The sequence below is a fragment of the Euprymna scolopes genome, chromosome 41, assembly GCF_053919585.1.
Source record: "Euprymna scolopes isolate OS-2025 chromosome 41, ASM5391958v1, whole genome shotgun sequence".
Classification (NCBI taxonomy): domain Eukaryota; kingdom Metazoa; phylum Mollusca; class Cephalopoda; order Sepiida; family Sepiolidae; genus Euprymna; species Euprymna scolopes.
In genome coordinates, this window is record NC_136522.1 from 1387247 (window position 1) to 1413512 (window position 26266).

The 26266-nt window shown below is 31.8% G+C and overlaps 1 protein-coding gene across 2 annotated transcripts in view; it reads right to left on the reverse strand.

The window, feature by feature from the left end:
- Positions 1-26266, reverse strand: part of LOC145266298 (protein flightless-1 homolog) — a 146948-nt gene that overhangs the window by 84112 nt on the left and 36570 nt on the right. For both annotated transcript variants that reach the window (XM_080121848.1, XM_080121847.1), the window contains exons 13-19: positions 21825-21904; positions 20905-20978; positions 17740-17822; positions 10242-10292; positions 8611-8723; positions 5068-5253; positions 1751-1807 (exon numbers count right to left, since the gene is read on the reverse strand). In XM_080121848.1, coding sequence (XP_079977974.1) covers positions 1751-1807; positions 5068-5253; positions 8611-8723; positions 10242-10292; positions 17740-17822; positions 20905-20978; positions 21825-21904 — 644 coding nt within the window. The remainder of the gene's footprint in view (positions 1-1750; positions 1808-5067; positions 5254-8610; positions 8724-10241; positions 10293-17739; positions 17823-20904; positions 20979-21824; positions 21905-26266) is intronic.

Sequence of the window (26266 nt, forward strand, 5' to 3'; positions counted from 1 at the left end):
CTTGGGAATTTGGACGAAATTTTGAACAGAATCATTTATTTACTTCACAGGAATAGCATGCTGTTGTTCTATCAGCTATGACTGGGTAGAGGTCCTAAGTAATTCGCAATTCTATTTTTCGGTTGCTCACACTGAGATCCAAAGACCCATGACGCAGTGGTTAGAGTACTAAGAAAAATCAATTGTAAAAAGTGATATTCTCCTGAGGTTCAATTCTTAGCATAAATAATCCATTTCTACCCCATTTCCATCACTAACTATACACTGTTGTCATACATTCATTAACCCTTATCCTTGAGCGGCTTTCAGGCATTGATAAGTGGTGATTCCCATGTAAAAAAAAAAAAAAAAAAAAAGTAAGCCCCAGGAACGGCGACAGTCTGTCTTAAATGTTATCTTTAATAGATGTTTGAAGCAGCTTACCTTCGGGACAAAGGAACAGTGACCACCAACACAAGACCAGAACCAGTTAAGAGCAAATTGGGTTCCCTTAGGTCTCTGAGCTATGTTAATGGGACTTGTGTGTCAATGTGGTCAAGCAAAGATTCAGTGCTACAAATCTGTCATTCACCAAAGTAGATGGGTAGGATTTATAGGTACTTGTACAGTTTAATCAAGACATTAAAAAATAAAGATATTGAAAAAAGGTTATATTGTACATATCTGTTAGGGAACTAAATTGTCCGAAAAAAATATTTCACTTAATTTCATCAAGTAGTTTTTTTTTTTTTTACAGCGAAAAAACATTTGTTATGATACCAAGCAAAAGGTTTGATTTTTAGGAAGAAAAGCTAGTATTAAAGGTGGGGAGGGAGTGTTGGCGCTTTAAACTGAGTTATCTCCCAATGGCATGTTCAAAAAATTCAAAAATAGCTGCTTTCAACGCACTGTCATAAAAACATGTTTTTCCGTTGTAAAAAAAAACAAAAAAAAAAACAAAAAAACTACTCAATCAAATTAAGTGAAATTCTTTTTCTTAGAGATTTTCAGCCCAAAACGGATATGTACAATATAACCTTTTTTCGATATTTTCATTGTCTTGATTAAACTGCACAAGTACCGATTTATATACTCGAAAAATAATCTATATATATATATAAAAATGAACATGTCTGTGTGTGGGTGTGTGTCTGTGTACATTTCCATACGCAATAATTTTGTCAATTTTAAGTCTAAAGACTCGAAATTTGATATACAGGGTACTGAGATTTGTGAAAATCGACGTAATCGGTTTTCGGCCAGAAATTTGGCGATTAAGGGGTCAAAGTTCAACGTTTTGACTTTTGAGAACTCTACCAAACTCCTCCGACAATTTTGGGTCTAAACACTTGAGATTTTGGATATAGAATCCTTGGACATGGATCTAACTTAATAACTTAAGTTGAGCCCAAAACAATAAATTTTAAGGGATCATAATAGGGGTCAAATTTAAAAAAAATTGACCTTTTTTTTTTTTGCTCAGCATACACTTCCAAACACCCGGGCAACGCCAGGCACCCATTGCTAGTAAATTATAAAATATATTCTAAATAATTAACAAAAAAATATAAATCTATTATTTGTTTATAAACTGGTTTTGCTTTGTGTAAGAACTCTTTCATTTGCAGCACTGACCAGATGGATTGATGGCCAATTTTGGCATGGAACAACATGTAGGAGATGATCACGACCGGTAATAGCATACGTACACGTTCACACCCGGACAACGCCAGGTCAGTAAAATTGGAAAAATTATCAAATTCATACTTACTCGTTCCAAGTGGATTCGAGTTGTTCCTGTTGCTCGATATATCTTTTTCTCAAATGCCTGCAAATAAAATTTTAAATAATCAACAAAATAACATTGTAATGAAAATAAAACAGATGAAAATTTAATTCTTGTCTAGAATTCATTCATATTAAAAAAGACAAAAACAAAATATTATCTATATGATGTATGTATCCATGACAAAATTAAAAATATCATATTCCAAAAAGCATGTAAACTGATGAAGTCATTATATTTTTACCGATTTTTTAAGTGAAGAATGGACTTTATAATGGTGTACTTTTTTTTTCCACAGTTGATTATATATATATATATATATATATATATAGTCTTTGAAGTTTTAACCTTTAAAACTATACAAAAAAATATTTTTTATCATTCTTTAGAAAACCATCCAGTCAGTAAGTCATTTAATCAATTAATTACTAACCTTTTCATACTATAAAAATGAATTTCTTACCTGTGCGATTCATCAATTTCCACATTTAAAATGGATTATATTTATTTGCTGTCCACTCAGCAAAATGTGGCACAAGGCCGGAAAGTGGTAACCCAGCAGGCTCCCCTAAAGGAGGGGCACTCCTGCAATTTTAAAAATTGCCTGAGTAACCCCGTCGGCATTCCCCGGTCGGGGCGCCTCAGGCAGCAAGCAATAAACTTGCCCCACCGGAAAGCCCGGTGGCAAGGCCTGGGAGGGTGGACCTCCTAGGTATTACCCAAGCGGTGTACCTCAGTCCAACAGGTGCTGGGCCGGTCTCCGGCCCCTCACCTGTTGGGCTGAGTGTCAAGTGACGGATCCTTGACTGGTACTATCCATTTGAAATGGATACATTTTTTAATTTATCAGTCTTGTATTTATAAGATTAGGATTAATCCATTTAACTACTTATCACCCCCACTATGATTAGTATTTAGTATATTTACATTCTTATTTATTTAAAATTAGATATATAAAGGTTAAAAATATTTTTACATATATACTTTTTTTTTTAAATTTTTTTTTTATATTATATATAAATTTATTATATGTAATTATAAATACATTTTATACATTGCTAATATAGTTTTGGATTTCCTTTATATATATATATATATATATATATGTATGTATATTTATTCTTCTTAACGATATCTAACAATAATTGCCAATAAAAGGTAGAAAAATGCTTAAGAAACATAAGAAAATTTGGTCAGGATTTACTTTCTTTAGTAAGCATCTTCATCTTTGAACATCTCGACACACCCCTTTGCAGGGGCATGCCAAGATATACCAATAAACCTCTTTACAGAGAGATGGAAGACACATGACACTTCTGCCTAGTAGGCTTTCAATTCTCCCCAGTAGGATTTCCATATGTGACGTCACATGGTTTACAAAACCGGATTTAGACAGAAGAAATCTGCCACAGATTGTGCATTGGAATTCTCATTGAACTTTGGCAGGAATTGCTGATTCATCCTGCTTTCTACTGGCATGCTTCAATACTACATGCTTAAAACGCTTTTCCTAAACTTTTCTGCATCCTTCTGTGAGTATATATATATATATTAGAATAGCAAAATTTTAAAATGATGAGAAAGAAGTGAACCATAATCAGATGTTATAAAATAAAAAAGTCGATAAAAATTAAAAAAAATCAGGAATTCTACAACCCAAGAAAAAAGTGAACAATATTCGGATGTTATAAAAATAACTTTTCTGCTCCTTCTTTCAGACGTATATCCTTGAAAAATCTGACGAAAAGCACCTCAGGTTTTATTACATTTCGTGATTTTTCTTTCTTTTTTTTTTTTAATCGACTTATTTTATAACATCCGATTATGGTTCACTTCTTTCTCATTATATATATATATATATATATATATTTATAAAAATGAAAGTGTCTGTGTGTGTGTGTGTATGTGTCTGTCTGTGTACATTTCCCTACGCAATAACTCTGTCAATTTCCAGTCTACAGACTCAAAATTTGATATACAGGGTACAAAGTTCAATGATTTGATCTTTGAGAACTCTACCAAACTCCTCCGACAATTTTGGGTCTAAACACTTGAAATTTTGGATATAGGATCCTTGGACATGGATCTAACTTAATAATTTGATTTGAGCCCAAAACAATAAATATTAAGGGTTCATAATAGGGGTCAAAGTTAAAAAATTTGACCTCTGCAGTCTCTACCAAATTACTCAGACAATTTCTGGTTTAAACATTTGAAATTTTACATAAAGGGTATTCAGAGATAGGGCAAGCTTTTTAATCAGTTTGGGTCGAAAATGTTTAGTTACCAATATATAAATGTATGTATGTTTGTATGTCTGCCTAAAACTTTCGACAAAGGCGACGGATTTTTACAAGATCAGTATCGTTTTGAAGTTTGACCTTTCAGACGACAAATATCGAAAAATTGGCTAAAAACATTGATATCTTCACCTTCAACTGGGCACTTTTCTACAGGGGGGGGGGGCGCTTTTTTCGCCGATATTTTTGAAAGTCATCCTCTCCTTTCGATTGTCTAGCCTTAATTAAAACCTATGTCACTTCCGGTTTGTTTTTTTTCCTGGTCTTTTCCTGCTTTGCGGTATGGGTTTGAGCCTGCCTTCCTACGACCATTTGTTTTTTTGTTTTTTTTTGCTCAACACACACCTCCAAATACCTGGGAAATGCTGGGCTGAAATGATAGTATATATATATATATATATATATATATATATACACACACTAGCCTGGGTGCCTGGTGTTGCCTGGGTGTTTGGAGGTGTGTGATAGTAGGCAGGCAGGATAAAACCCGTATCGTAATGGCAGAAAAGAAAGTGAAAGAAAATCTGACGTCTTACCGACCGGAAGTTCGGAATGTTAAAATTAGGCAAAGTCAATCACACCGATATGATGACTTGCAAAAATCGACCCCTGCTTGTAGAAAACTGTCCAGTTGAGGGTGAAGGAATTAACGTTTTTGACAAATTTTTCGATATTTGTTGTCAGAGACGTTGAGCTTCAAAATGATACCAATCTCGTGAAAATCTGTTGCCTCTGTCTAAAGTTTTAAGCAGACATACAAACATACATTTAAACAGACAGGTGAGATTTTTATTATAAAAAGATCTATATATATATATGTTGACTACTATGCTCATCTTAAGGGTTTTTTATATATATATATATATATATATATATATATATATATATATAAAACCCTCAAGATGAGCATAGTAGTCAACATGGCTAATTTTTAAATCTGCATCCGTCAATCATATTTGGTCATATGAAATCTTCATCCCAACTCCCTTCCAATCAACTTACAATTTCTTCAACCGTGTAAAATCCACTAGACGTTCGTCCACCATCGATGTATGAAATTCCATTCTCAAAAAGTTCCAAGAATTCATCGTCTTCATCGTTCATCTCTTGACGACTAGTTCGGGTTTCTGCTCCGAGCAAATTACGGAGATTTACAGCGTGGATGGCTGCACATGCTTTTTTATCCAGCTGGAAATAAAAATAAAATCAATCAAGTATATAAAGAGTAAGGTTAGTTGCTTATATATATTATAGTAACAAAAATAATTATATATCAACACTGCTAGATGAACCATGATTTAATATATTGTTTTGTTTTTAAATCCCCCGAAACAGTATTTCATGGTAAACAATTTATGATCCTTTAAAGAACATTATTACTATTGTTTGTTCATGTAAGTAAAACTAGTCAGTGATGCAGGAAATTGACTTATTGACAAAATAATTTTTTAACGAAGGGGATTTTTTTATATAGTTTTAAAGGTTTTAAAGAAACTTCCAAGACTATAATAAAATTAATTAAGTAAACAGAAGCTTTGTGTTGTCTTTAACAATGTTTGTTTAAATAAATATGGGGATATAATAAAATCAATTATAAGTATATGGAGAGCAAGGTAAATATATACATTATATGTAAATATTTAATTAAGGATAAAATAATTATCCAAAGACACATGTTCTGATGTCACTAAAAATAATCAGAATATTATGTAGCAAAAATGCTTTCAATAATTACGGATTTCAAGGGGGTTCTGCTAAAATCATCATATTTTAAAAACCAAAGCATCTTCAGTCCTCAAAATACCAACATTTTGTTCGAAAATGAATACACTTTCAAATGAATTAATAAATAATAATGTACATTATATATTTATATTTTTATTTTAAGAGTTTTAAGGAAATAAAGTGCTAAAAACAGCGTTTTCGGTAAAATTTTGTAACAATCCTCCTCTTAAAACCTTCTTTAGGCCTAACAATAATGCTAAGCCCAAGTGGCAAGCTCCTCACCAAACAGTTTCTGGGTAAGTTACATATAAGTGTCTAAAAAAAAAAAAAAAAAAAATCCTTCCTTAAAGAAAAGTGCACCATTTATCACCCATAAAAAAATAAATTGGCCAACTGTCCTAAAACGCTAGAATGGTCACGAAATGGTGAATTATTTTACATCAAATTTATGTGAAACTAACCCCCACTCTAAATTCTAAAATTGTTTTTCTTTTGTTTTTATCAAGTCTTCAGGATGTTCACACATAATTTTCCTTAGCTCTATCATTAACCCAAAGTCAAGGTGGCAACCACCCTACCTTCTCATAATTGCACAAAGACCCTCTTAAAACCACACATAATCGTCTTTAGAAACAAAAAAAAAAAAGAAAGGCGCACAGGATTAATCTCCTAAAGAAAAAAATAATGGTTAACTGCCCTAAAATGCTAGAATACCTCAAAATAGGGAATCACTTTACATTAAATTCTAAAATACTTATTTATCTTTCATTAAAGTTTTTCAAGGTATTCACACGTAATTGCCTACAAAGGTAAAATTGCATATTTTGGATGAGTGGTCAGATGGGGTGGGGGATTAACAAAAGGTATTAATCTGTAATAATACCAAAGAAATATTGTAATATATTAATTTTTAAACAGTCCTAGATTTCGATTTCAGTTATCTATATATATAAAAGCGAAAATGTATGTATGTATGTACGCTTTTCCTCAATGTCCACAAAAGGCTTCTTTCAGAGAAGCGCTTGCTCGGTTCACAACTTCTTAAAACTTTTTATATCATCTATAAATTGTAATATCTCAGAGTTACCCATGGAGCTCGCCTGTCTATTTAATTTTATTGACTTTCAAACGTTAATTATTCGACATTTCCCGCATCGGCACGCGTTACATTCGGTTTTCGGTATAAAAAAAAAGCAAAACTCGACTTTAATCACAGGCCGAAAGCCAGTTGTCTCAAGAGAGCTAAGTAACGCTTGTTCAATGTCGACTTCGTCATATCAGACTGTAGCTTTCATTTCGCTCCTCCTAATAAACAGGGAGCGGGTTTTTAAAAACAAACCAATTTATTGCCCTCATTCAAAACTGTCCTGCACAAAATGCTTACTGCTGAATACCTATCGCTGTCACGTCAATCAAAAACACGCACCTGTTTTTTTTTTTTTAAACACTTTACTGTTTTCTAACTGTGCGTCGTGAAGGCTTCGTTTTTTTTCATGGGCACCTGTTTTTTTTCACATTTTCGCGTTTTTTTCACATACCTCGAAAAACACCTGGGCAACGCCGGGTACCCCTCGCTAGTTTGTACATAAAACGCATTACAATTCACCTTGTAGTTCTTTAGCTTCTTTTCTTTTAATGGATACATGGCATTTTTAAGGAATTGCAGCATATTTATGTGCATTTACTGCATATTATTTGGAAACTATTAATTGGGAGATTTTCAGTAGCATATTCTAATTCCTAGCACAAAAATACACTTACATGGTAAATTTCATTGCTTAATCTTCTGTTTTAACAAAGATATAACATTTTTATTGAAAAAGTAGTATAAAAAATGTGACAAAACGCATATGGTCTTAAAGAGGGGAAAATATCCAAACGTGTGAGGCTCAAAAATAGTCATAACTTCCTTAATTTTAATCAAATTTTAACAATTTCAAAAAATTCTTTCTTAGTTCATCAAGCTCTTTCTCTGTATGCCATTATTGAGATATTTTAAGCCATTTCAATTTTTTCCCGTGTATTGCTGGCAATAATCAGTATTTTTAAATCTATATCTCTATAAAAGTGAACTGGATTAGATTATTTGGAAACCATTAATTTCTGGAGATTTTTAGTAGCATATTCTGGTTCCTTGCACAGAAATACACTTACATAGCAAATTTCATTGCTTAATCTTGTGTTTTAACAAAGATATAACATTTTTACTGAAAAAGTAATGTAAAAAATGTGACAAAATGCAGGGAAAATATCCAAACATGTGAGGCACAAAAATAGCCATAACTTCCTTAATTTTAATTGGATTTAAAAAATTTAAAAAGACTCTTCCTTAGCTCATCAATCTCTTTCTATATATACCAATATTGAAATATTTTAATTTTGTCATGTGTATTGCTATATTATGACATACATGTATTATATATTACAAACACACATAGCAATAAGCATGAAAAAAAAAAAGGAAAGAAAGTCAACAAAAGGAAGATGGGAGGAATAAGAAAAGATATAGAGGGGAAGGAAGAAAGAGGAGGGAAAAGTAAGAAAAACAGAAAGAGTAGAAGAAAAGAAGACAGTGAGAGAGAGAGGAAAAGAAAGGAAGACATTGAAGGGTTAAAGAAAGAAAAACAGAGAGGGGGAAAAAAGGAAGACAGAGGGAGAGAAAAAAGGAAGAAAGAGGTGGGGAGGAAAGGAAGATAGAGAGAATGAAAAGAAAAGAGGACAAGGGAAAAACGAAAGGAAAACAGGGAGAGAAGAAAGGAAAGGATGAAAAAGAAATTGGAAAAAAAAGAAGGTAAAACTGCTTCCGACAAATCCACTCACGGTGGCCTTGGCTCCAATCCAATAATAAATCTGCCAACATAAACTGCCGTTCTCATCAATATCCGTGTGCAAAACAATGTAACAATCAGCTTCATAGAATTTTCCGACTAAACCTGCAAAAAAAGAAGTTGAAATACTTCATTAGGAAAATAATTTAAAAAAAAAGAAGAAAACTGTGGATTATTTTTTTTTTTTTTTTTTACATAGGCATCACCACTTATCAAGGCCAAGAGGCCACTCAAGGATAAGGGTTAAAGGGTGTACAGTAGAAATTGGACAACATAGTAATCATTAGTAATGAAAATTTGGTAAATTTGATAACTTATATAGAACGGCTCATCAAGAACTTATTTACGTTAGACTTGAACACAACCATATTGTAGTCAGCCGGAAAGCAGGAAAACAGAAGGCAATTCCACAGGTGTGCAGTTCTAAGAAAGAAGCTTTGTTCATGGAATCTACGTTTAGGTTTAGGCACAGATAAAGAGTGGGGGGAATTATTGATAGTGTATACAGCTAGACGAGTGTTTCTTGTGAAAGTTTGGCGAGGGGGGACCATAGATTGAAGCTCAGTTGAACACTTTCCATGAAAATAACGATACATCAGAGACAAACTCGCAACATCTCTTCTGTGAGATAGAGGTTGCAAGGAAGAGAAAAGGACATCTTATTATTATGATTATTATTATTATTGGCGTTGCATTCTTCCGAATAACATTTGAACTTATAACATTCGTTCTTTCTAATGTTTTATGGTTTGGGAAGAAATTCACTTTTTATTTCACTACTAGAATTGAAAAATATAATTATTCACAATTAGTTAAAAATGTGTAAATAAAAATTTAAAACTAAAATAATTTCATTGCATCCCAAGCAACACTGGGTCAAGACAGTATCAAATATTTCAATTCTTCAAGGACATTAGAGATTAATAAAAAAAAAAAAATAATAAAAAAAGACAAAAAAAAAAAAGCCCTTACAGTGATCAACTTGATCGGATATTATTATAGAGATTAATTTAAAAAAAAAAAAAAGACAAATAATCACTTACAGTCATCAACTTGATTGGATATTATTATAGAGATTAATTTCAAAAAAAAAAAGAAGACAAATAATCACTTACAGTCATCAACTTGATCGGATATTATTATAGAGATTAATTTAAAAAAAAAAAAGAAGACAAATAATCACTTACAGTCATCAACTTGATCGGATATTATTATAGAGATTAATTTAAAAAAAAAAAAAAGAAGACAAATAATCACTTACAGTCATCAACTTGATCGGATATTATTATAGAGATTAATTTAAAAAAAAAAAAGAAGACAAATAATCACTTACAGTCATCAACTTGATTGGATATTATTATAGAGATTAATTTAAAAAAAAAAAGAAGACAAATAATCACTTACAGTCATCAACTTGATCGGATATTATTATAGAGATTAATTTAAAAAAAAAAAAAGAAGACAAATAATCACTTACAGTCATCAACTTGATTGGATATTATTATAGAGATTAATTTAAAAAAAAAAAAAAGAAGACAAATAATCACTTACAGTCATCAACTTGATTGGATATTATTATAGAGATTAATTTAAAAAAAAAAAAGAAGACAAATAATCACTTACAGTCATCAACTTGATTGGGCAAGAAGTTCTCAATCTCCCAAGAACTCAAACCTGGAAAAAAGAAAAAAAAATTACAACATATCACCACGAATGTCTGATTGGAATATCCCCTTTAAATGGGGAGCTGTTTTTTTTTTTTTTTTTTTTTTTTTTTTTTTACACCTGCATTGAAACAAAGTAAACAAGGGCCAAAAGACTGCCCCGCAGTAATTAAAAAAAAAAAAAATGATACGTCATCGTAACGACCCCACGATGATCTCATTAAGCGGCCAACTGTCAATCAAACCTCTGGGACCTTTTAACCCTTAATTTAACACGCTTCTCAATTCCTAAGTGGTTGCCTATTTTTTCACTTTTGTTTCCACCTTCGCGTCAAGGCTTTAGGGTTCAACCCGATCTTTCTACTAAAACTTTCATTTTTTTTTTTTTAACACACACACCTACAAACACACGGGCAACGCCGGGTACCCACCGCTAGTCAAATAATATTTTTTACAGCATATCAACTTTTTGTATTTAATGCATATATGCAATAGCAACTATTTCTCACTCAAATATATTCAAGTATGATTAAATCTCTGACCCTTATCATCTGCCCTTTGCTAACGCTGTCTTAGATGATCTAAGCATTCAGCTCGGTGATTGAAAGGAAATCTCATCCATGATGTCCTTCTCCTTCCTTTACCTGGTTGGCGACTAGTAGGCAGTTGTTTTTTTATTTTTTTTTTGCTTGTTTGTATTTTATTTATTTATTTTAATCGCTCCAGATGTGAAACCACATGAAGAAAAAAAATCAGACAAGACATGAAGCCACTTGATGTAAGGAGCTAACAAGAACGAAAGATGATTATCACAAAGACAGGGGATACTTTTTTACTTTTTTTTTACATGGGGGTTACCACTTATCAAGGCCCGAAGGCCACTCAGGGATAAGGGTTATTGCGTGTACAGTAATCAATGAGATAGTATTGTAGTAATCGTAATTATTGGGGGTTTTGATAGAGTGTCATACTTAAGGGGGCAGTTTGTCAGGAGTTTGTTTATGTTGGACTTGAAGACGTCCAAGTTGTAGTCAGGTGGGAAACAAGCAAGCGGCAGAGAGTTCCACTGGCATGCAGTTCTAAGAAAGAAGCTTTGCTCATGGAATCTACGTTTCGATTTAGGCACAGATAAAGAGTGGGGAAAATTATTGACAGTAGTTTCAGCCATACGGGTGTTTCTCATGAAAGATTGGCGAGGGGGGGACGAGGGATTGGAGCTGAGCTCAGACGAGCACCTGCCATGAAAATAACGATAAAACAAAGACAGGCTTGCAACGTCTCTTCTGTGGGAGAGAGGTTGCAGGGAAGAGAAAAGGGCATCCCCCTACTAAACCACGAAGTCTATTTTGTACTCTGTCAAGGCAGGATAGGCTGTTTTTAGCAGCTCCTGCCCAGATGTGGCAGCAGTACTCCATCCTTGGACGTACTTGGCTTTTATACAGATAGAGAATTGCATTAGTAGTGAGATATCTACTGGAGCGGTAGAAAGATCCCACCATTTTCCCAGCGGCCCTGGCAACAGACTTGATGTACGTGTTCCATTTCAGATCAGGAGTAAAAGTCAAACCCAGAAGCTTATCAAAACATGGAGCCTCCTCAAGACGAGAGCCATCCATTTAAATTGATGCCAGATGGGGATCAGAGCGTTGATGATGCTTACTGGCCTTCATCTTGAAAAGACCAAAGTTATGAATAGGAGAAAAACAGTAAGCAGGAAGAGAGTTCAATACACTTGCAGTTCTTGGAAAGAAGCTACTAAAACAGGAAGCTGTATTAAAATAAGGTATCAAAACAGCAAATTGATGAAGACCACTAGATCAATAAGTCAAACGAGATGAAACAAAATAAATCAGAAAATCCTGGAAAAGAAATGCCATAATAATAGTTATATAATAATAATAATAATAGTTATATAGAAAAGACTGAGACTAGCAACATCACGTCTGTGAAAAAGAAAGGTTGCAGAGAAGAAAAAAAAGGATGCGGCCAATCAAATTACAGAACATTCAATTGTGACAGAAATTCACTGGTCCAAATATGACAACAGTATTCTAGAGATGGTCCAATAGATTTGTTGAGATAAAAAAAATAGGCTTAAGCTTGAGCAAGTGTTTAGAGCAATAAAGACAACCAACTTTACGAGATGCAGAAATAGTAATGGATTTAATATATGAACTCCAAGAAAGATTTCATGAGAAAGAAAGATCAAGAAGTTTCAGAGTCAATTTCTCATCGAGAGCAGAGTCACACATAAGAATCTCAGGAAGAAAAGAGACACATCTATGATTGAAAGGCAATAACTTGAGTAAATGTTTAGAGCGATTAAGAGAACCAGCTTTACGAGAAGCAGAAAAAGCAGTATTTTCTTTTTGGAAGATGAAGAGGACTATTAATTATTTTGATCATATTTTGCATTTACTTGCAGTGAAAATTTGCTTGAAACTGGCACATACTTGAATTTTCTGTATTCTGAAGTATGTGTTGCACACGATTGTAAGTGAATTAGGTTCTTAGTGTGAAATCTTAGCATAATTTAAACACTTTAAATAATGTCAATCCATAGCTCCCTCCTATGATGAAAAAATAAAAAAATACTAAAAACAAAGATAAATCCTTATGGTGTATGCACTCATGACGGAAAAAAAATATCATACACGAAAAATCAAGGAAATTGATCAAGTAGTTTTGTAGTTTTATTTTAAAAAAAAAAAAAAAAAAAAAAAGAAATCAAATTTTACAGTTAAACAATGATCAACAATCTCTCAATGTCATTTTGCAGGACAAGGGAGATAATTCCAAATAATTAAAACTTTTGCAAGACTTCAGAAAGCCATTTTTAACATAGGAATGAAGGAACCTATGAATTCCCATTAATAGCTTACAGGTCCATAAAGCATAAAGATTTTTTTTTTATTTTTGGTTTGTTTGGGGGGGGGGGGGAGAGCATCTTTAAATAATCATAAATCAAGTTTTTGTTTGCTGCCAAAATTTGTGTAAATAAATATTAAAAATCAGCAAATTTCCAGCAAAGTTTTCAAAAATTTCTTTAGATGTTATGAATAGTTCCATCATATGTTGTTCTTTCAATACCTCAACTGAAGTGCTTTCGGATTTAGAGTTAGTGACTTTTTTGTGCTACCTTTCAAGGCTAAAATTAGTGACCATTCTCGAAACAAATTTGACTACCATGTTTGAATCGTGTTTGACCAAGCCAAAATGCAATAACAAATTCAGAAACAATAAAACACAACATCATTCTTCACACTATAAAATAAAATATTATATTTTAATGCGTTTGGTAAAAGTTATTTGTATTGTTTTTTTACAAAGTTGGCAAAACATCTAAGAAACACCATTAATAAAATGAAAACATCTAAGAAACACCATTAATAAAATGAAAACATCTAAGAAACACCATTAATAAAATGAAAACATCTAAGAAACACCATTAATAAAATGAAAAGATCTAAGAAACACCATTAATAAAATGAAAACATCTAAGAAACACCATTAATAAAACGAAAACATCTAAGAAACACCATTAATAAAATGAAAACATCTAAGAAACACCATTAATAAAATGAAAACATCTAAGAAACACCATTAATAAAACGAAAACATCTAAGAAACACCATTAATAAAACGAAAACATCTAAGAAACACCATTAATAAAACGAAAACATCTAAGAAACACCATTAATAAAACGAAAAGATCTAAGAAACACCATTAATAAAATGAAAACATCTAAGAAACACCATTAATAAAATGAAAACATCTAAGAAACACCATTAATAAAACGAAAACATCTAAGAAACACCATTAATAAAATGAAAACATCTAAGAAACATCATTAATAAAACGAAAACATCTAAGAAACACCATTAATAAAACGAAAACATCTAAGAAACACCATTAATAAAACGAAAACATCTAAGAAACACCATTAATAAAACGAAAAGATCTAAGAAACACCATTAATAAAATGAAAACATCTAAGAAACACCATTAATAAAATGAAAACATCTAAGAAACACCATTAATAAAACGAAAACATCTAAGAAACACCATTAATAAAATGAAAACATCTAAGAAACACCATTAATAAAATGAAAACATCTAAGAAACACCATTAATAAAATGAAAACATCTAAGAAACACCATTAATAAAATGAAAAGATCTAAGAAACACCATTAATAAAATGAAAACATCTAAGAAACACCATTAATAAAACGAAAACATCTAAGAAACACCATTAATAAAATGAAAACATCTAAGAAACACCATTAATAAAATGAAAACATCTAAGAAACACCATTAATAAAACGAAAACATCTAAGAAACACCATTAATAAAACGAAAACATCTAAGAAACACCATTAATAAAACGAAAACATCTAAGAAACACCATTAATAAAACGAAAACATCTAAGAAACACCATTAATAAAACGAAAAGATCTAAGAAACACCATTAATAAAATGAAAACATCTAAGAAACACCATTAATAAAATGAAAACATCTAAGAAACACCATTAATAAAACGAAAACATCTAAGAAACACCATTAATAAAATGAAAACATCTAAGAAACACCATTAATAAAATGAAAACATCTAAGAAACACCATTAATAAAATGAAAACATCTAAGAAACACCATTAATAAAATGAAAACATCTAAGAAACACCATTAATAAAATGAAAACATCTAAGAAACACCATTAATAAAATGAAAAGATTTAGAAAATAAACAAACTCTTTTGAAACGACCTCAAGATGCAAAAATTTTATTAAAGAAAAAGAAATCATCTGATTTTTTTAATGTTTTTTTAGAAAGGTGTTATCACATATCAAGGCCCAGGGCCACTCAAGTGTAAGGGTTATTGTGTGTATTGTAGTCATTGCGACAGTAGCGTAGTAATCGTTTATGGTGAAAATTTGGTATAATTAGATTATTTATGAGGACGGTTCAATAAGAACTTGTTTATGTTATTGAAGATGATAATATTGCAGTCAGCTGGAAAGCAGACCAGCAGAACAGAGTTCCACAGATGGGCAGTTCTCGGAAAGAAGCTTTGTTGATGGAATCCACGTTTAGGTTAAGACACCGATAGAGAGTGGGGGAATTCATTGACAGTGATTTAGGCTAGACGAGTGTTTCTTGTGAAAGATTTGCAAAGGGGACCATAGATTGGAGCTCAGTCACACACTTGCTAAGAAAATAACGATAGAGCAGAGACAGGCTTGCAACGCCTCTTCTGTGGAAAAGAGGTTGCAGAGAACAGAAAACAGCACATTTAATAGTTTTTTTTCTTTTTAAAATTATTCTTTATTTAATCCACGGGGGTAGTATGCTCTTGCTTTGTCAGCCATAACTGGGTAGAACTTCTACGTAACTTGCAATTGTATATTAAGTATAGCCTGCACTGAGGATTGAACCGTCAACCTCCAAATCAGTGTAATTTACAACTGAATTTTACCAAGTACTTTATCCACTATTCCATGGGTCCTTGTGTTCAAAATTTCAAGCAGAGTTCAGAGTTCAACAGAAAGATTTCTTGAGTTCGATATAATACCCATAAAGAAATACTCAAACAAATAGGTTTCCAAATAACAAATCGAAACAGAGGAAACATGATTGGAAGTCACATTAAAAAATGTGAATTGAATGACATAATAGCAACTGAGAGTAAAGATATATACAGTTAGTCAGTGGTTAGAGTGAGACAGACGGAGAGAGTTGGAGCGTTTCCCTGCCATACAGGGCCTTATGGTCCTGTATGGCAGGGGAAGCAGAATCTAAGACACGTGCAATCTTCTAATGGGAAAGTGTCGATCGTGGTTTGTCAGGATGAATCTTCCTTGCAACTTTCGTCAATATTGTCAATCAAGATCAACCGATGAACTAGGTATGTTCTCATTCTTTTGACCTGAATAATTCCACAGAAAGATTTCTGTCTCTTTTGTTGTAAGGAACTGTTTGCTTAAAAACTGTTATATGTCATGCTGAAACTGTATCTACATGTGTAATGTACATATGTCATGCTGAAACTGTATCTACATGTGTAATGTACATATGTCATGCTGAAACTGTATCTACATGTGTAATGTACATATGTTATGCTGAAACTGTATCTACATGTGTAATGTACATATGTCATGCTGAAACTGTATCTACATGTGTAATGTACATATGTCATGCTGAAACTGTATCTACATGTGTAATGTACATATGTTATGCTGAAACTGTATCTACATGTGTAATGTACATATGTCATGCTGAAACTGTATCTACATGTGTAATGTACATATGTCATGCTGAAACTGTATCTACATGTGTAATGTACATATGTTATGCTGAAACTGTATCTACATGTGTAATGTACATATGTCATGCTGAAACTGTATCTACATGTGTAATGTACATATGTTATGCTGAAACTGTATCTACATGTGTAATGTACATATGTTGACAGTTATACACACATCTAAAAAGAACATTATGAAACACTAGACGACACAAAAAACTTATTACTATTATTATTATTCTATTATTATTATTCTATTATTATTATTCTATTATTATTCTATTATTATTCTATTATTATTATTCTATTATTATTATTCTATTATTCTATTATTATTATTCTATTATTATTATTCTATTATTATTCTATTATTATTATTCTATTATTATTATATTATTATTATTATATTATTATTCTATTATTATTATATTATTATTATCATTATTATATTATTATTATTCTATTATATTATTATTATTATTCTATTATATTATTATTATATTATTATTATTATTCTATTATATTATTATTATTATTCTATTATCATTATTATTCTATTATATTATTATTATCATTATTATATTATTATTATTATATTATATTATTATTATATTATTATTATTCCATTATATTATTATTATTATATTATTATTATATTATTATTATTCTATTATATTATTATTATATTATTATTATTCCATTATATTATTATTATATTATTATTATTATTATTCTATTATATTATTATTATATTATTATTATTCCATTATATTATTATTATTATTATTCCATTATATTATTATTATATTATTATTATTATTCTATTATATTATCATTATATTATTATTATTCCATTATATTATTATTATATTATTATTATTATATTATCATTATTATTCTATCATATTATTATTATATTATCATTATTATATTATTATCATTCTATTATTATTATTATTATTCTATTGTTATATACCCACATACATTATGCACACTCATTACACATGTATAGATCCTTACTATCTAACATATGTTTAACCTGGCACAAGATAACATATAGTTAATCTAGTGATGTGCTCCCCTTGAAGGGAGTACAGCATAACACAATCATCATCCAAAAAAGATGCATAAACATAAAAATAAAAACTGACCTGGAATTTGTCCGACGTCTTCATCGAAAATTTGGCTATAATCAAGTTGATGTTTCTCCAGGGTATCTTCGAACCGTTTCGGTCTGCAAAAAAAGAGGTGACATTAATTGAAAAATCTTAAAAGTTAAAGTTTATGCCCTTTTATTTTATACTTTGGATAATATGCCCGATCTTAATAAAACCATTTCAAGTGGTGAGGGGAAGTGAGAAATTAAATGGCCAATCAGACAATCGCTGATGCTTTAAAGAAATCGTCCATTTTAAATAAGTTAATGGTTATGAGATATCTATACTTTTATATAAAAGTTACTTTGTGTGTGTGTGAGTTCCTTCCTCAGAGGTTCCGAAATGGCTGAGCCTATCTTTTGCAAATTTCACACAAAGCTAATTTATATGTCTGGCAGTGTTCCTAGATATGTTTTGTACAGAAAGTCATCCAATAAGTATTGAAAAACCCAGTCTTAGAAATATTCCTTCTTCTCTTATAGATAAAAAAAAAGAAATTTTACGGGTGAATATTTTTCATTACACAAGCCAAGGGAAATAATAAAATTTAAGCAAGTCATTTCTTCTAAAAAAAACATTTATCATAATCTGGAAATATAGCTCAGTGGTAGAGCATTTAACTACAGATCAAATGATCCTCCTATTCAAGCCCGGATGTATCTTACTATTTTATTTTAATTTTTTCTCATTAATGAGTTCAATCTACGATAAAAGAAGAGATACCATTTAAAATCACTGCAAATCATTTCTTTGTATCTTTTAAAACTAAGCATTAAATCAGAAGTGACTTTTTTTAAACAAAATCAAATAAAAAAAGATAAAGGAATTGTTTTTCGCATTGGTATATAGGCACAATTTTTGCGATTACAATACCCCCAAAAAGTTCCAAATTTTTTTATTCCTAATTCTGATTTGTCGTCCTAACACTAATATATCCATATATGTATACATGTTTGTGTTTCAGTATCGATATAGTTGTGTTTACATATCATCATCATGAGTCGCATCTTCCGCTTTATGTGGATTGTGAACCTACATGACTTATTTTTCGCCATTCCTTCAGATCCAGGGCAAGTTGGTTGATGGATGCCCAACTGTTGAGAGATGTCCAATCAAAAACATTTTCTCTCCATCTCCACTGTTTTTTTATTTATTTATTTTTTTTATTACATTTTCACCCCAAACAAGGCACATTGCCACTTTGGTGTAGGGGGCTACTATCAGGGGAAACAACTACTGGGGTACTATGTAGGGATTTGGGCATCAAGATGTTGGTTCACGTTGCACTTGAACTTCTGCATGTCATTACAGTTGGGGAAGCAGTGACCTGGAATGGAATTCCAAAGTCTAGCGGTTCTGGGGAAGAAACTACTGGAGTAGAAAGATCTTTTACATCTAGGGATCTCTACAGTGTGGGGGTGGGATTTTGCAGCTTGTCGGGTCTGTTGAGGGTGTTCACGTTGTGGGGGCACAAGTGCTTGCAGTTCATCAGAGCATTCACCATTAAAATACTTGTAGAACAGGCAGAGGGATGCAACGTTTTGTCGATGGGACAGAGGCTGAAGCTTAGATGCCAGTTTAGGGCCTATCAGATTTGCGACTCTCTTTTGAACCCTGTCAAGGAGCGAGAGACTAGTAGCCGATGCACCAAACCAAATATGACAACAATACTCCATACATGGGCGAATAGTGGCCTTGTAGAGGTACAGGATACTTTCGGGTGTTAGTAGTTTTCTAGCACGGTAGAGAGAGCCCACCTTCCTTGCAGTGGCCCTGGCAATGCCCTCGATGTAATTGTTTCCAACTCATGTTTTCTGTAACGTTAGGCCAAGGAGCTTGAAAGACATACTCTCAGATAAAGAGTCGTTGGCCATTGCTATAGGTGGTAGAGAAGGTTTCTTCCTCTGCCTCTTTTGCTGTCTAACTAATCTTCAAAGCACAACTCTGACAGGCCAGAGGTTAATCGTTTGACATGGCCAAAAGATTTAAAAGTTTTACTTTTGATTTTATCAAATAGAGGAGGTAGGGAAGTAGTTTGACAGAGGGTGGATAGTTTGGGGGGTTTTTTCCCGATCAGATGACATCCTGTAATGAAATTTTTATTCCTTCTTTTCATTTCTGATTTTATTTTAAATAGTATTTTGCTACCAACACATACAATATGCATATATACACGTACGGATAATTCTGACAAATCATCCAGGTGTTGAAACCCATATCCTCATATTTTGTTAACTAACATGGACATTGGTGGGGATATTCTCAATCCGAATCTGTTCTGGCTCTGTGTCATATTTCCAGCAGGTGATTTTAAAACACATTAATGCAATTGGTTAGTTGTTTAGTCCATGTCATACAATGAAGGTCATATCAAACTACTGGGAGGACATAAATAAAATAAACATTTACTTTAACAGTTATCGGCACCCTTTTTGATCTTAGAATTGTGCTGGGTTTTTGGAAAGCCACATTTTTGGAAAAAGCTGTTTATATATATATATATATATATATATATATATATATATATATATATATATATAACACATTTGAAGAACACCAAACGTAGTGCCATAATTAAATGCTGAGGGTTTTTTTGGGTTTTTTTTCTATAGTTTAAACATAAACCATTAAAAAGAAACTTTCAAAATGAAGACCAAAATACACTTCTAAAGTATATTTCTCCTAAGCATAAATTAGATAAAGGTATAAATAAGGGGTGAGGCAGAAAAAAACATATCGAGACATCTTTCAGCCAACCCTTTTCAAGATTAATGTTGGCAACGGAGGAGAAAACATTGTTTAAAAACGTTGTCAAAAGACCATAAATTAATAGCGAGGGTAAAAAAAAAAAAAAAAAGAAAAGAAAGAAATTGTATAGGGAATAGGAGAAAAAAAAAAGAAACAATCTCGGTAAATACCCATAAGTTCTAAATTATGGATATACTCTCTTTGCTTACACAGAGATGGTTGGCGTAAATTAATGGATACAGCCTCAAGAATTTTTAAGTGAATTCTCGAGCGCGCTCTGTGTAAAACCGAGAAAGTTTCATCTGTGTATCTGTCAGTACAAATTTGGCACTGTAATAAATGTTCACCAATGGCTAACTTATGAGCTGGTAAACGCCCGTTTTTTCGGAAAATGAGTGAGGACAAACTTACTTGAGTAACTCTCTCTCATCTCCATCATCGGTTCGATCAGACACAGCTTTGCTTTCAGCAACATCTCGCATACCCTGAATGGAACAAGAATTTCAACAGAATTAAAGAGAATTTCAAAAATTTAGTAAAAATAAATAAATTTTTCAAGTTATTAGATCCGTTCACTCTAGTCGAGAACACATGATCAAAGCAGGAGTTTTTTTTATGATGCAAATCTAAACGACTTTTAACTCGATCTTTTAAAAATGTAAAGAAATTAACACAAAAAAAAAAAAACATTTTTTTAAAGTAAATTTATTTTATTTTTTTAATAATCTGAAAAAATAAAAATTAGATAAAAAGGGTTTGCATTATTTGGATCAATTGGACTCCTGTTCTCATCGTGAGTATTATTTTCACAACATTTCAGTCGATGTAATCTCTGACCTTCTTCAGGTGTACCGTGCCGAACTCTGGAATTTTCCGGTCATGGAATTTCAAACGGAACTCTTTAATAAATACATAGGAGTAGCATACTCTCATTTCCGTCAGCCATGACTGGGCAGAAGTCCTAAATAATTCATTATTGTACTTTAGGTGTTGCCAGCACCGAAGATTGAACCTTCAATCTTCAGAAGAGTGTAACTTACAACTGAATTTTACCAAGTGTTCTATTAACTATGCTATGGGTTTTGCGGAATTTTGTACAGATTCTAGAGTTTGACAAGATACCCTGGAAGAAGGTTGGAGGCTATATCAACCAAAATATGAAAAGATGAGAACAGTAGTCCGAAGAACCCAAATAATAAAGGTATAAATTAATTTGTGATTAGTTAGATTTTTATTAGGGTTATTAAAATTCATGGTGCAAAAATATGTTCTCATAAAAGATGAGTGTGGGGGTCGGGGAATCATCCATTTAGATGGCATTTTGATCCTACCTTCAAAACCTTTTCACTCTCTTGTCCTCCGTTATGACGTCGGCGCAATCTAAGTTTCCGAGCAATGGCATCTTTTGGCGCTGGAAGTAAAAACAAACCAAAATAATTTTTTAAAAATAAATTTTAATATCTATTCTTGTCCAGAATTCCTCATCTTCTATTGTTTGTGCAAATGCATGTCTACATGTTCAGAAAAGAACTACAAAACAAATAACCTCGAAGTTGGTATTTTCTTGCTCAGCCTTGCCCTTTATTTCCCAGGTAATGGGGGCAGGTAGTGCAAAATGCTGACTTATTACACAAGGAATCTATTATATAAAAGAGGGTTGTCTGTCTATCTGTGTGTGTGTGTGTGTGTGTTTATGTGGAACCTCCAAAGAATCGAAATATGTCACAAAGTTTAACAAGGTTTTTTAATATAAGTGTTTCAGTGTGAACAGGTATGGTATAATAAATTATGGGGGTCATCTATTCTATTTTTACTTTCATCATATTTTGCTTTGGTTTTGATACCCCAGAATTCGAAGCTATCTCTTTAAAACCCTTCCTTTTCATAACCTATCATACTTTCATAAATCAGAGTCCATTTTCTGTAGGCTGTTTTTGAACCCAGTCAACGACGGGTACTTTTGCTAGTATATATATATTTCTGTAGAAATATATTCTCTTACAATACATACCAATCCTTTTTTAAGAAGCTCAATGTAATTACAGAGCAATATAGAGAATAAATGACAAAAAAACTATATTCCAAAATTCATGATGTTGACCATCTTATTATTTATTCCTTTAATTCAGTTGACTTTTACAATTCTTGACAGTATCTGTTTTATAGCGAAAAATCAATCACTTGATTATTATATCAATCAGTGAATCTATTTTGCCCTTAACTCATCTGAAGAAATAGCAACAATCAATCTGTCCAAAGGAAATGAAGTATGATTTGACATGATTAAAATCAGAAGATTGGAAGAGAAGCTGAAAATACCTTTAATTTGTTTCCATTACACCATTTTGAATTTTATCAAACAAAGTCACTAAACCCAACTATTCGTACTAACGATGTACATTAAAATGTTCTATAATACCCACCCCAAAGTGTAAACGTACACCTCGATATGAACAAGTGTACTCAAGTTCTATATTACAAACATCTTTCTCCACTAGAACATTCTAAGAAAAAAAAACAAAAAAAAAAACAGCATTCATCCTAGACAAAGGAAGTTTCTAGGGAATATCAAATTCACAATTTGTCTTTGGTTATGTGAGTTAATGATGTAATGAGATAGTTTAAAGAAGTAATCAGAATGGGAGAGTTGAATAAATTAGCATGGAAGATATTGTCTCTGCGTTTGGAAGCTGGGAGAAACAACTTTAGCATGATGATGTCATGCAGCTTTGATGGAAAGTCAAAAATAAAATTTATATAAAATGAACTTGGTATTTGGCGTTCTTCAAAAGGAGACATTTGTTTCAGGACTGCAAGAAACAGACCAAAAGAGTGAGACCTAGTCATCTTTATGAGACAGGTATGTGTCTCCTTTGTCTGAACCAAGCGGACAAAGATATTTATTTGTTGTTGTAAAAAACTGTCCCACGTACATTTGTTTGGTAGGATGTGAACAGAGTTTTATGTGAAACCCTCACACATACATACAACTAGAGGGCAGTTTAAATACTAGATGCGTACACACACTATATATATATATATATATATCACATGTTTATATACACACACCTCTAGTCACATGTAAACTGTGTCAATCACTTTATTGCAGATTAATAAAATATCAATATGTCAGTAAATATATGTAACAAAAAAATCAAAGTTGTATCATCAAAGGACTGCTTTAAGGTTAGTTATTTCCCAAAATTTTATTCAAATTAATGCGATATACACAACGTTATGGCATTTTATATATTATCAAGGAATTTATACTATCGCTTTATTATAGATCTCTTACAATACTAAAAAAACGGGCGATTGAAGGTTATCGAAAAGCAAAGAATTGTTGCTAGACTCACAGAAGGATTGTCCATCAATGATTTACCTACTGTGCTGGAAAGGGATCAAGAAACTTGGCTTTATTCCTGAAAAACCCCAACACCAAGTCCAAAAAGGATAAGGGCACCAGGAGAAACCTTTCACATCGTGATATTCAGAAAATTTGTAGAGAAGTCAACTGAAACCCAAACAGCACCAGTGCTTCCATTTTTGCAAGAGCTAGAATCACTCCAAGGTCCAGGTAGACCCAATGTAATGTGTTGAATGAGATGGCAAGGAACATCAACCCTCTTCCAAGGCCTCCATTGAGCAAACAACAGAGAAAAATAAATGACTTGAGACACAGAATTACATGAAAATGGATTTCCAACATGTCCTATTTACGGATGAAGCCTGTGCTACTCTTGACAGTCTGGATGGATGGCCAAAGTTTGGAACTCAAACGGAACTCTGACCCCTTACAGAGTTCATCACCAACAAGAATGTGAAAGCATCATGTTTTGGGCGGGAATCATTGGGGATAAGTTGGTTGAACTATTTGCTAGGGAGTGTAAAGGTTACCAGCAATGCATACACAGCCTTTTTGGATAATCATTTGTCACCATGGCTACATGATCTATCATTGCCACATTGTTTTCAGATGATTTTTATGCATAACAATGAGCCATCCCATTCTGCTAGGATGACTACAGCCTTCCTTGAATCTATGGGCTTGATTGGAGAATCCCTCATGACCTGACCACTATGTTCTGTAGACCTTAACCCCATTGAACATCTCTAGTCAATATTGAAAAGAGAGGTTTATGAGAGAGGAGAGCAATTTACTTCAAAGGATGCACTGTGGAGGAAAATAGTTGATATCGCCAGAATCTTAAGTGCTTTTCAGATCAAACAATTGACTTTCTTGGTCGACAAAAGGTTGTTCAAAGTTATTAAAATAAAATGGTGGATATGTTGATACATATTTAATTTATTTCAGGCTTAGCACCTAGGATGTGCTTTTGTTTATTATTCTTTGACAGAAAAATATAATAAAAAATAAAGTTTTCATGATTAGACATTGTATTTTTGCCTTAAAATAACATTTTAAGAGACCTGTAATAAAGCGATGGACAGTGGAAATTCCTTGATAAAGAATAAAGTGTCATAACTTTGTGAATATTGCATGAATTTGAATAAAATTTTCGGAAATAACTAAACTTAAAGCAGTTGTTCCATTATACAATTTTAATTTTTTGTGACATATATTTAGTGAAAAATTTATATTTTATTCTTCTGCAATATAGCGATTGGCACAGTTTATATCCTGGTCAGGAGAAATGATGTTGAAGTCCTCCTACGTATAGCACCTGGTATTCCCAAATGGTTACTCATCCGATATTGATCCGGCTCAATGTTGCTTAACTTTTGTAATCCAACAAGAACCAGTATGCCAATGTAATTATGCCATATCTACAATCTAAGAACATGCTAAGGCTCTTTTAACTTATTGTCAACATACATAAAAAATAAACAATTTTTTTTAAATTATATATATATATATATATATATATATATATATATGTGTGTGTGTGAAAATTATGGAAATAATATTTCAACATGGAGAGAAAAAAAAGGAACAAACCAAAATTATATATTCATCAAGGTTTCGTCTTTATTTCAAGACTTCCTCGGGATCATTATTTTGAAGAAAATAAAATACCAGTACAATATTTGAAAATATACTTGGTGTTTGTAATGTGAAAAGGATGTCTTTGTTCATTTACAGAATGAAAAAGGCCATTAGCATGCAAAGTGTATATCATTGTGGCATAGAGTGAGATATCTTTAATGCCATATAGCTGTTAGACATTTAAACAACATATCTTTTTAAATGTTTAATAGCTATATGATGTTAAAAAAAACTAACTTATTCCATGCCACAACGCTATAAATACTTTGAATACTAATGTTTTTTTTTTTAGTATTCTCAGTATGGTCACTTCAACATTATTGACCTCAAGCCAGCATTTAAAAAAATAAATATACTCATGTAATTCCATTCAATTCATGACCAAACAACGATTCATAAAAAAATCCAGATTTTTATGAAAAAAAATTTCTTTTTTAATTATCTTTAAAGTAAAAATTGAAAGAAATTACAAATCAAAAAAAATATTTTTTAAGTAAAAATTTAAACAAATTGAAAACATTTTTAATTAAAAATAAAATGAAAAAACCTCAAAGAAATTTAAAAAAAAAAAAAAATATATATATATATAACAACTGATGATCCCTTAAAAAATATAAAAATTGGTATTATAGTAAATTTGAGAGTTGATGCAGTGATTGCAGGTGATTAAATGACTTACTGACTAGATGTTTTTTTTTAATGAATGATAAAAAATAATTTTTTGTGTGGTTTCAAATGTTAAAAACTTCAAAGACTATATATATA